Below are 13,102 nucleotides of genomic sequence, written 5' to 3'. Positions count from 1 at the left end.
GTTTAAGATGGTAAATGTATTTTACTGCATTAAAAAGAATTTCAAATAATAATGTACCTAATATAACATAGAAAATAAGATCTCTTGGAAAAGTGAAATTTTAAGAACTTTTAAGGAATAGTTCTCAAACTTGGCTAGTCTCCTATAGGACAAAATGAGATTCAGGGCCCGAAGTTCTTGGACTCTGCTGTTACTGTCAGCAATTTAGCAGGCAGGCTGGGCTATAGCACCATTCTGTACTTCTGCCCCAGTGCCTAGCCTCTGCTACTCAACATCAAACCTACCACAACTAGAATCTTTCCCTATGTTAAAATTCTAATGCTCCAAACCTTATCTATATTAGAAAAATGGTTAGAGTTTGGGGGATCTCAGTGACTAGAGGGAAACACAAGGGCCTGTGAAAGCACTGGTGTCCTAGTGCTAGTTACATAGATATAATCGGTTTATGAACAATCACTGAGCTGTACATTTAAGATGTGCATATTTTTTTTTTTTAATATTTTTATTTCTTTCTAGGAAAGAGAGAGAGAGAGACAGCATGAGCAGGGGAGGGTCAGAGAGAGAGGGAGTCACAGACTGAAACAGGCTCCAGGCTCTGAGCTGGCAGTCAGCACAGAGCCCGACGTGGGGCCTGAACCCACGAACCGCGAGATCATGACCTAAGCGAAAGTCAGACGCCTAACCAACTAAGCCACCCAGGCGCCCCAAGATGTGCATATTCTTAATGTATACTATGTTTTTTTTTGTTTTTTTTTTAATGGCACTGCCCAATGGACAAACCAGTAGTTCACAGAATGACCCAGGACTTGTTCCAAAAAGAAAACTGGGTGAACCTGACCATCACACAAAGTGACAACTGACTGAAGACTGGCTCCCAGAAGTTTCAAATTACAAATCTAGATTTTGATCTATAAGCAAAGTGTGGGTCTGGAGCTATATTCTTGGAAAGAAGCTCATTTCATATGACAGGGGGAAAGCTCAGTACAGTTACTAGTCTCCCACTTAACAAGCAAAAAGACTATCCTGACAGACAGAGGTTGTTGGGAGTTATACGTGGGCCTAGCACCATCTCTACCAAAGGGCAGCCCAAGGGTCTCCAGGCCAGTCATTCTGCCTTTGTTTTACATAAATATGGTATCACAATATGTGCTACCCAACTTCACAGCTATTAAGGCAAGTAAGTAAGAGAATATATGGAAGTCCTTTGCTAAAGTTAAAAGCATCACACAGGCATCATTAGACTTTTTTAATTTAACATCAAATAAAGGAACTCTCAGAGAAGAGGACCCTGGGTGAATTTTCCTTAATCTGTTCTGAATAGTTCTGTAAATGGAACAGCAATTTGGAAAACTCAACTTGACTCATACCCATAACAGAGTCCAGCCAAGGGAAAAAACACACTCAATGTTTAAAAGGAAAGAAGAGGACATACAACCCGACTAATGCCAACATACCTGCTCTCCAGGGGATGCTGGCTGCCCAGGCAGCACCACACCACAGACAGCAGTCACCCTGGAAGAGAGGTCAGCTGAAACAAAATGGCCTGGTAAGTACTGCAACTCCTTCTCCTTACGCCAAAGGGAGGCTTCTGGATTAGCCAAAACCAAGGCCTTTTCTAAGTCCTGCAGCTGGGCCTCTTCTAGTAACCTGAGGAAAATTGAGAATCTCATCAGTTACTTTAATGCACAGTAAGGCCACCACCACATCAAGATCTCCAGGAATCCCCCTTCTTACCTCAACCTGAAATGGATCAGTTCCTCACTATTAAAAATCTTCTTAAGGAATGATAACTTGTGTTCTTCATTCATGCAGGTGACCAAAGCAAGGCAATTGGCTGTGTACCTGGAGAAAACCAGAGTATATATAAACTCAGGAAAAGCAATTGATTCTCAAGGAAAAAGAAAATTAGCTAGGCAACTAAACATTAGAAAAGGAAATCTTAGGGACGCCTGGCTGGTTCAGTTGTTAGAGCTTCCAACTCTTGATTTCAAGGTTGTAAGTTTGAGCCCCACATTGGGTATAGATTACTAAAAAATTAAAATAAAAAAAACTTTAAAAAAGAAAAAAAAACCTTTTAGGTTTAATATAATACATTTGAGAGTAGAAAATACAAATCAACTATGATGAATTCACTTGACAGAAACTGGAAAAGGTGGAACTCCATCAGTATCATCTCATTTTCCACTGATGCGATACATGACTAGGGAAAGGGAATAGGAACCCAAAAGGCACCAGGAATAACACATTTTACATAGCTTCCTTTCCCGCCTCATCACAGAACTCTACATTCCCTCTACCATCCCCATACTTGAAGCACCAGAAAATTCCAGGAGCTACGCACCAACGGACCAAGGTGTCATGGCTTCTGAGGAGAGGGACACACACACTCCAGTCCCACAGCTCCCGGAACACAGACTGCTCGTGCTGCAGAAACTTGTAAGCTGCTTCCATTAGGTCCCGGAGCTTCATCCGCCTGCGCCCATAGCGGACTGGATTAGCATCTGAACTCTCTAGGAAGAGCCTTTGAAAGACTGGGGAAGTGTCCTTGAAATACCTCAGGGCAAACCTTCAGAAAGAGAAATTTTTTTCATTTGTTGGTGAGGATTTCAAAGTATACATTTCCACTTTGAGACAAGCCAGCAGAATACAACAGGAATTTCCAAGGGTCTGAGAATAAAGAAACAAATAGTGAAGCTACCTAGTCCTGCGACTGCATCCTGTTCAAGTTCAGGAACCAGGACAACAGCAAGAGATGTCTAAGAGAATACAAAAATCACAAGTACTTACCGCCAAGTGGGAACCCAGTAATGAACAAACAGTATAAGCAAGTATAAAAAAAGAAATGTTTAAGGGGCGCCTGGGTGGCTCAGTCTATTAAGCATCCGACTTTGGCTCAGGTCATGATCTCACAGTTCGTGGGTTAGAGCCTGCATCAGGGTCTGTGCTGACAGCTCAAGAGCCTGGAGCCTGGTTTGGATTCTGTGTCTCCCTCTCTCTCTCTGCCCCCACTCATGCTCTGTGTGTGTCTCTCTCTCTCAAAAAATAAACATTAAAAAAAAATTTTTTTAAGTGTTTAAGACTACTGAGGTACCTCATGAAAGCCACAAACAACACCTTGAGCCCAGAAAGATGTACCAGTAAATGAATAGCAGACACTAGGACCCTAGGGAGCTTGACTAGGATCCTCCTCTCTAGCCTTTTTTTTCCCTAAATTTTCATTGCTATCCTATTTCTCTTCTCTTCATTCTTTCTCTCCTCCCTCTTCCACCACAATTTGCCACAATACAAAACTTTCTCTGACTTCCAAGAGGATAACATTCCTTCTTCTTTAATGATTTTCTTGCTCCCCTTAAGTATTTGGCTCACACTTGTATTAGCATTATATTGAATTGTTTGCAAAATATAAGAACCCATTATATTTGACTTTCTTACCCCGTGACATGGCCCTGAAAAAGGTCTTCTTATATTTATATATTGAAAGAATGACTGTATCCTAACTAAATATATTTGGTATATCCCTAACATATTAGGTATATTTACTCTACAGAGGAAATTTAGGGCAAACGCTGAATTAATTAGCTACAATTCTTTTTTTTATTTTTAATATACTCTCAAGTATAATTTTTTTTTAAATGTTTTATTTATTTCTAGGAGAGAGAGAGAGAGAGACAGCGTGAGCAGGGGAGGGTCAGAGAGAGAGGGAGTCACAGACTGAAACAGGCTCCAGGCTCTGAGCTGGCAGTCAGCACAGAGCCCGACGCGGGGCTCGAACCCACAAACCGCGAGATCATGACCTAAGCGAAAGTCGGACGCTTAGCCGACTAAGTCACCCAGGCGCCCCTAATTAGCTACAATTCTTAAAAGTCAAAACCTCATTCTACATAATTGTCTATAGTTCATTTTACATGGTGCATTAACTCATTTACATACATCTCTTTTTTTTTCTTTTTAATGGCTTGCTTTTAAATTACTCTATCACAGGAACCTTCATATACTGCATTATATGAGTTCTGAAACAAGGTGGGAGTGTAAATAAAATATACTACGTTGGCAAAATGAAAAGAAAAAGTAGGGGTGTTGTGCTCTGCACTCACATGCATTTAATAAGAACATAAAGTGCGAAGCACATGGGAAACCAGATGTAACTAATCCATCATTTGAATGAGTCTCAAACACAATCCAAGACCACTCTACCACAATGGCTTAGGAGAAATGGGGGTTCAAGTTATCCACATGTCAATTCTTTATAGTAAATATAGGACAGTCGGCACACCTTATGACATTATGACGTGGTAGCATAGTCAAGTACATCTAAATGATTAAAGCACTAAGTGAGGCCACAATCTCAACCTTCAATTAACCCACAGCATATGTTCCTCATTACCATGTATGATGATATTTGCTGTATATCTTCTAGTTCCATTAACCTGGGCCCATTTTCCCCCCTCTCCTTTTAGAAAAGCTCATACAGAGGTGCCTGCATGGCTCAATGGGTTAAGTGTCCAGGTTTGGCTCAGGTCATGATCTCAAAACTTGTGAGTTCAAGTCCCTCGTCAGGCTCTGTTCTGTGCTGACAGCTCAGAGCCCAGAGCCTGCTTCAGATTCTGTGTCTCCCTCTCCCTCTCAGTCCCTCCCTCCCTCGCTCATTTGCTCTCTCTCTCTCTCAAAAATAAACATTAAAAAAAAAAAAGGAAAGCTCATACAAATTATGTTTTTCTCCCAAGCCTTCATTTCTTATTCCCTTCATTCAAGAACCAGATTAGAGGGGCGCCTGGATGGCTCAGTCGGTTTGAGTGTCAGACCTCAGCTCAGGTCACGATCTCACGGTTCATGGGTTCGAGTCCCGTTTCAAGCTCTGTGCTGACAGCTAGCTCAGAGCCTGGACCCTGCTTTGGATTCTGTGTCTCTTTCTCTTTCCGCCCCTCCCCTGTTCACACTCTGTCTCTCAAAAATAAATAAATGTGAAAAAAATTTTTTTGAAAAAAAAAACAGATTAGAGATCATACTTCCAAGAAAGCCAAAGTATATTTACCATGTTGATGAACACTAACAAATAAGAGATGAATATAAGAGATACCCTTATTAGTTGCATACATACCATTCACGTTTAGAGTGAAAGTTATCTTCACAATTAAAAAAACCCTTACACTCATTTTGCTGGCTCTTTGACTACTCCATAGTAACGATTATTTTGCTATTAATTTAAAAGACAAAGGCAGATACAGTGGCACGTGCCTGTAGCTCCAGCTGCTCAGGTGGATGAGACAGGGGGATTGCTGGGCTCTAGTTCTGGACTGCAGTGCACTGTGCTGATCTGGTGTCCACAATTTTTTGGCATCGTTTGTTTGGCAAACAAGTGTTTGGCATCAATGTGGTAACCTCTCACAAGTAGGCGACCACCAGGCTGCCTAAGGAGGGGTGAACCAGTCCAGGCTAGACACAGAGCCGGTAAAAAGAGAAATACATTAGAATCCAGTTCTAACACAACTTCTCACAAAACTGCTTTGCACAGGTCATTATAGAAAGTTAGAAAGGACACCAGAGTTCTTCTAACCTCAGCCTTCAGCTGCTCCAGCAAGCAAAAAATTACATCCATCTGAAATGGATGCTGTTAAGAGTCTCAGCTAAAACTTTTTAAATCTGTCTTATCTCACCAGATGCTCTAATTCTTGAGACCAAAGAACACATCTTAGCCAGTTTTCCAGCCTCATCTTGATGGCCAAGATTTAAAAGAAACCTAGTAAATGGTCACTAAACTTAGCCAGATAAAGGGATTCTGTTGAGATTAATTTTTATAAAACAGTGCCAGTTATCTTCCTTCTTTCCTGTATTTCTCCTCTTCCCTTCTCAGCTCAAACCCCTTTACCTCCTAGGAGAGCCGATTCTACTAGACCTCAAGGAGAAAAACGGAGAATAAAACTGTTACTCAGAATAAAACTATTACTCACGGGAGGACGTCAGGATGGTTACAAATGAGTTTGCTCATTGACACACAGAGCCGTTCATGTAGATCATGGTTGATTTGGCCTCCAGCTTTAATGGCTTCAGCATTCCTTTCCAGCAAATCCAAAAGAAGTGGGCGCAGCTGGCGACCAACCAGCACAGTACAGTCTTTATCCAGAAGTAATTGTGCTAAGGTACTCAGGATACACTGGCGATCTTGAGGTGTCCACACCTGAGAAAAAGGCAAAACAATATATCTGTGTAAATGCTACTCATTAGCACTGCTGCAGAAGGGTAAAAAGTCCCAGCTTAGAATTAAAACATCCCATTTCCAGACTTAACAAGTTTTTTAATAAAACACAAAAGCGTTTTGTAATAATAGAGTACAGGTAATTTAACCTAAAAGGCTGTTACAAAGAAGTTTCAGTCCACTGAGGTTTGAGGAAAAGGACTGATACCTGAATTCCACATGAAATGCTACATAGTTTCATACTTATAGTGTGCATGCAGGTCTATACAATCCTTGCTGCCAACGACACAACAGGCTTTAACTACCTAAGGGTCAACCCAGCAAGTCCAACGCTTGAATGAATATATCCTAAGGCATTTCACACAAAACAGTCATATATTAAGAGACCAGCTTGGGGCGCCTGGGTGGCTCAGTCGGTTAAGTGTCCGACTTCAGCTCAGGTCATGATCTCACAGTTCGTGGGTTTGAGACCCGGGTCAGGCTCTGTGCTGAGAGCTAGCTCAGAGCCTGGAGCCTGCTTCAGAGTCTGTAACTCCCTCTCTCTCTCTCACTGTCTCCTGTTCATGCTCACTCTCTCAGAAATAAATAAAAACATTAAAAAAAAATTTTTAAAGCTTAAAAAAAAAGTGCAGCTTGAGCGCAATATAAATACCACATGCAAAAATATCTCTAAAATTCTCTCTCAGAAAAGGTTACCTTACACCTGAGATCTTACAGTCTTCCAAATTATAGGGCATTCACTCATAAAAACACTTTGTTTTTTTAGAGAGAGAAGGGGAGGGAGGGAGGAGAGGGAGAGTGGGGAGGAAGAAGGGGAGGGGGGAGAGAGAGAGAGAGAGAGAGAGAGAGAGAGAGAGAGAGAAAGAGAGAGAGACTGACTCTTAAGGAGGCTCCATGCCCAGAGCAGAGGCCTATGCGAGGCTCCATCTCATGACCATGAGATCATGTCCTGAGCCGAAATCAAGAGTTGGATGCTTAACCAGCTGCGCCACAAAGGTGCCCCCAAAATTCCTATTCTGAACAGAACACTGACTGGGGAAATAGGTTGAAAAGGAACAATTTCTATCAATATTAGTCCTGCAAGGAAATTTAATGAATTTGGTCTTAATTAACAGGGGCATGCTATGACATTTTGAACTGCTGAATGTCCCTATAAACAAGCCCTCTAAAGATACCATTCAAAAAAGTAGAAAGTGGTTATATTGTGAAAAAAAGAAACATATCACTTACAAAATGAATGAAAAAACCTGTAACTGTCCTGGACATGTTATATAGAAACAGATACTTGTGGGTTGGGAAAAAAACTTCCAGAGAGAATATCATTTCATGAACTTTCTCTTGAAAAGATAATCTGGAAAATGGGGTTAGAAAAAAATCAGATGTTTAAAAAAAGAGAGGCGCTGGGGTGGCTCAATTGGTTAAGCATCTGACTCTTGATTTCAGCTCAGGTCATCTCAAGGTCATGAAATCCAGATCAAGCCCTGTGATCGGGCTCTGTGCTGGGTGTGGAGCCTGCTTAAGATTCTCTCTCCCTCCACCCCTGAGGGAGATGAGGAAGAAGAAGGGGTGCCTGGGTGGCTCATAGGTTAAGCATCTGACTCTTGACCTCAACTCAGGTCTTGATCTCAGGGTCCTGAGTTCCAGCCCCACTTTGGGCACCACACTGGGTGTACAGCCTACTTTAAAAAAAAAAAGATATTTAGCTTTTTTTTTTAAGTAAGCTCTACACCCAATGTGGGACTTGAACCCACAACCTCAAGATCAAGAATCACATGCTCTATCAACTGAGTCAGCTAGGTGCCCTCAGTGTTTAGCTATAAAACAAGTAGTTGTACCAGTTTACACCTATACCAGCAAATGTCTGAGACCTCTGGTTGCCACATAACTTCACTGCCTGGGCAGCTGGGTGACTCAGTATGGTCAGTTGAAATTTTAGCCATGTTAGAGGTGGGGGAGTGGAATCTGCTGCTTTTATCTGAATTTCCCTGATGCCGAAGATGTTGAGAATTTTTTCAAGTGTTTAACGGCCATTCATTTATCATCTGTTGTGATGCTTGTTTAATCTTTTATCCATTTTAAAATTGGGTCGTTCACACGTTAACTGTGATACTAGCTATTAAGTTTTTGTAGATGCTCTGTATTAGCTCGAGGAAGTTTTATTCTATTCCTAACTTGTGTCTGTTCTACTCCTCGCTTGTTTTTCTTGAGTGGGCTTTGGTAGTTTATATTCTTCAAACACTGATTTGATCTAAATTGCTCATATTAGTCCCTTATCTTTTTTTCAGTTTTTAGGTTTTTTTTTTTTTTTTTTGGAGAGACAGAAACAGTACAAGTAGGGGAGGGGCACAGAGAGAGGGAGACACCAGGCTCCGAAGAAAGCTCCAGGCTCTGAGCTGACAGCACAGAGCCCAACGCAGGGCTTGAACTAATAAGCTGCGAGATCACGACCTGTGCTCAAGTTGGATACTTAACCAACTAAGCCACCCAGATGCCCCATGCATGGATCTTTCCCATTTATTCTTGATCAGTCTTTTCAAAGAATCAACTTCTGGTTTCACTGGATTGCTCTACTATTTATCCATTTTCTATTTCATTAATTAATTTCTACTCTTAACTTTATTTTTTTTTCTTCTACTTATTTTGAATTTAATCTGCTCTTCCTTGTCTAATTCTCTAATATGAAAACTTAAGAAATATCACTTATTGGGGCACCTGGCTGGCTCAGTTGGTTAAGCATCTGACTTGATCTCACAGGTTCATAAGTTCAAGACCCACACTGGGCTCCGTGCTGACAGCTCAGAGCCAGTAGCCTGCTTCAGATTTTGTGTGTCCCTCTCTCTCTCTCTCTCTCTGCCCCTCCTCCACTCATGCTCTTCGGTCTTCCTCTCTCTCTCAAAAAATAAAAAAAATAAACATTAAAAAAGAAAAATCACTTATTTCAAATGTTTCTTTCCTAATAAAAATTTTAATGTTATAGGGCACCTGGCTGGATCAGTAGATAGAGCATGTGAGTCTTGATCTTTGGGTCATGAGTTCAAGCCCCACATTAGGTACATATTTACTACAAAAACAAAAAAAATGGAAGAATTGAAGAATTTAATATTATGAATTTCCCTCTTAATACTGCTATATAGCTGCATCCCACACCTTATTTTTTTGTAATGTTTATTTATATTTGAGAGAGACACAGAGTGCAAGTAGCAAAGGGGCAGAGAGAGAGGGAGACACAGAATCTGAAGCCTACTCCAGGCTCTGAGCTGTCAACACAGAGCCTGACGTGGGGCTTGAACCCACAAATCGTGAGATCATGACTTGAGCTGAAGTTGGGCATCCAGGCACACCCTTCCCCCATTTGTTTAAATTATGATTCAGTCCAAACAATTTTCTGACTCAGTGATTTTTCTTTAACTATCTTTTTATTTTGTTATTTAATTTTTAACATTTAGGGATTTTTGCCACTATCTTTTGGGGTTTTTTTTTTTTTTTTGGTCCTAATTTAATTCCACTGGGGTCACTGATTATACCATGTATGATTTTAATTCTCCTAAATTTATCGAAACTTGTTTAATGGATCATTATATGCTCTATCTTTGGGAATGTTCCAGACATGCAGAACACGTATTCTACAGTTATTGGGCACAGCAATCAAGAAATGTCAATTAGATCAAGTTTGTTGATAGTGGGTCTTCTACATGCTTAGTAATTTTCTGTATTTGTTCTATCAATTAATCAGGATAAAGTGTCAAAGTCTTCAACTATAAGTGTACCTATTTTTCCTTTTCTGTCACTTTTTGATACTTTAAATATATACACCTCTAATAACAGTATCTTTCTTAGTTTTGCACTATTGATATTTGGAGCTGGATAATAAATACCTTGTGGAAGCTATCCCGTGCACTGTAACATATTTAGCAGCATCCCTGGCCTCTAAACACCACATGGCAGAAGTAACCCCACCAACAGCTTTGATAACCAAAAATGTCTCCAGATTTGTCTTTGGGGGCAAAACTGCCCCAGCTGAGAACCACTGGACTGGATTTAAAAATACTTCAAACAAAAAATGGAAATAAAGTTGAGACAAAAAAATTTTTCTTTCGTTTTTAAATAATAAATTTTCAAAAAATATAAAATACCTCATATACCATTTTAGAAAGCTTGAAATTTTATTATAGATACAATAGGAAGCTTTTACACAAAATGGTGACAAATTCATATGTCTTACTAATGACCAGAATAGGGAACCCATAGAGAAAAAAAGGTAGTTAGTGGTTGTCTGAGGGGCTGTGGAAGAGCACAGTGACGGGGGTAGGAATGGGGGGGTGTTGATAGCTAAAAGGTATGGGGGTTTCTTTTTGAAATAATGAAAATGTGAGGGCACCAGGCTGGCCCAGTCAAAAGAGCATGTAACTCTTGATTTTGGGGTCATGAGCTTGAGTCTCATGTCGGGTATTGAGATTACTTAAATAAAATTTTTAAAAATAAAAAAAGAAGGGCTCCTGGGTGGCTCAGTCGGTTAAGCATCCAACTCTTGTTCTCAGCTCATCATAATCTCAAGGTTTAAGCCCTCGTAGGGAGCAAGTTCGAGCCCTCAGTTGAGGTCTGTGCTGGCAGTGCAGAGCCTGCTTGGGATTCTCTATTCCTCCTTCTCTCTCTCTCTGCTCCTCCCCTGCTTGCACACTCTCTCAAAATAATTTTTTTTTTAATTTTAATGTTTTATTTATTTCTGACAGAGAGAGACAGCGTGAGCAGGGGAGGGCAAGAGAGAGAGGGAGATACAGAATCTGAAGCAGGCTCCAAGCTCTGAGCCAGCTGTCAGCACAGAGCCCAACACGGGGCTTGAACCCATGAACCGTGAGATCATAACCTGAGCCGAAGTTGGTCGCTTAACCGACTAAGCCACCCAGGCACCCCGCCAAAAAAAAATTTTTAATTAAAAAATTTAAAAAAAAATACAAAAGAATGGGGTGCCTGGGTGGCTCAGTCAGTAGAGGGTCCAACTTCGACTCAGGTCACGATCTCATGGTTTGTGACTTCAAGTCCCATATCGGGCTCTCTGTTGTCAGCACAGAGCCCACTTCAGATCCTCTCTTCCCCATCTCCACTTGTGCAAGCGCGCGCTCTCTCTCTCTCTCTCAAAAATAAGCATTTAAAAAAAGTATTATTATAGTTCACATGTACTGATTACTGTTTGGTGTTTTTTTTTTTTTTTAATTTGCATGTTTATATATTGAGAGAGACAGACAGACAGCCAGACTGTGCATGGGGGACGGGCAGAGAGAGAGAGGGAGACACAGAATCTAAAGCAGGCTCCAGGCTCCCAGCTGTCAGCACAGAGCCCAACACGGGGCTCAAACCCACAAACCACGAGATCATGACCCAAGCCAAAGTCAGACACCCAATTCCCTACTTTGTGCCAGGCATTTTGGTAAGCTCCTCACATGGATTATCTGAATCTTACAACCACCTTATTTACAGCAATAATAACTAAGAACCACTTTTATAAACAGTGCTTACTATAGTCTAGGCATCTAGTCCTCATAGCAACCCATAATGTAGGTAATATTATCCCCATTTTACAGATAAGGAGACTGACAAAAAAGAGGTTAAGGTCACAAACCTAGGAGAACCAAGAATCCATGTCACAGTCTGGTTCCAGAGCCCCTCCAACTATGTAGTAGCTACCATATGTAATATATCAAGAAATTATGACTCAGGAGAGTTAAGTAACTTGTTCAAGTCACCAAAAGCAATTATGTAAAAGAGAATCTGATCTTTAGCCATACTCCTATTCCAATATCCATGCATTCTCCTAAGAATTCTGCTCTTCCTGAACAGTCAGTGACCAAGGAGGTAAGGATGTGTGATATTATGATTTATAATAACACGTTTTTGTTTGGTCCTCCATCCCATTCCAGGCACAGAGCTCCTAAAACCTTTGCANGGGGGGGGGGGGTGGTTGTTGTTGTTTTAAGCTCTAGGCCCAACATGGTGCTTGAATTCACCATCCTGAGAACAATTGTTGCAAGCTTTACCTACTGAGCCAGCCAGGCACCCCAAGGAAGTGAATTTTTCAGAGCACCCAAGGATGTAACTGGTTGTCAAGAGAACCAACCAAATGGTTAATGTTGGAACTTTCAGTCCCGCCCCCACCCCCACCTCAAGGGTCAGGGGTTGGTCAATGAGTTCCAACACCAATGGCTAAAGATTTCATCAAGCATACCTATGTAATGAAGCCTCCATAGAAACCCAAAGGGACCTGATCAGGAGAACTTCCAGGTTGGTAAAAATTTGGGTATGTGGAGGGAGTGTTACCTCTGGAGAGGGCATGGAAGCTCTGCACTCCTTCTCACATACTTTGTCCTGGGTCTCTCTTCCATCTCGCAGTTCTGAATTCTACCCATTTACGATAAACCAGTGATATATACGCCAGTGATATACCAGTGATCTAGTAAGTAAAATGTTTCTCGGAGTTCTGTGCGCCACTATAGCAAATTAACCAAACCCAAGGAGAGAGTAGTAGGAACCTCCGATCCACAGCCAGTTGGTCAGAAGTGCAGGACTTTCAAGTGGCTGGGGAGCAGTTTTGAAAGACTGAGCCCTTAACACGTGGGATCTCCTGCTATCTCCAAATAGTGTCAGAATTGAGTTAAATTATAAGACATCCAGTCTGTGTCTGAAAATTGCTTGGAGGTGTTCAAAAACCCACACACTGGAATGGAGTCAGAACTGTAGGTTGGTGGTGACAACAGGAATGAAAAGGAAGGAACAGATTCAATACTGAGTAAATAAAACACAGAAGATTTGGCCATATGTGAAGGAAAAGGAGTGAAAAGAGTGAGGACACTCAGTTCTCTAAAGCGGATAGAGAGAAGTTGCTGTCACCAGCTGAGATAAAGAACAAAACAAAAT

At 41.2% G+C, this 13,102-nt stretch overlaps 1 protein-coding gene across 2 annotated transcripts in view; it reads right to left on the bottom strand.

The window, feature by feature from the left end:
* The window catches only part of MDN1 (midasin AAA ATPase 1), a 166,802-nt gene that overhangs the window by 151,826 nt on the left and 1,874 nt on the right, over nucleotides 1-13,102 (bottom strand). For both annotated transcript variants that reach the window (XM_077750370.1, XM_077750369.1), the window contains exons 2-5: nucleotides 5,949-6,175; nucleotides 2,342-2,566; nucleotides 1,735-1,842; nucleotides 1,455-1,647 (exon numbers count right to left, since the gene is read on the bottom strand). In XM_077750370.1, the coding sequence (XP_077606496.1) occupies nucleotides 1,455-1,647; nucleotides 1,735-1,842; nucleotides 2,342-2,566; nucleotides 5,949-6,175 (753 nt within the window). The remainder of the gene's footprint in view (nucleotides 1-1,454; nucleotides 1,648-1,734; nucleotides 1,843-2,341; nucleotides 2,567-5,948; nucleotides 6,176-13,102) is intronic.

This window comes from Crocuta crocuta, unplaced genomic scaffold, assembly GCF_008692635.1.
Source record: "Crocuta crocuta isolate KB4526 unplaced genomic scaffold, BGI_CrCroc_1.0 scaffold9, whole genome shotgun sequence".
In the NCBI taxonomy this organism is placed as follows: Eukaryota; Metazoa; Chordata; class Mammalia; order Carnivora; family Hyaenidae; genus Crocuta; species Crocuta crocuta.
The sequence above is the reverse complement of the archived record's forward strand: the minus strand, read 5'-3'. Positions and strand labels throughout refer to the sequence as shown.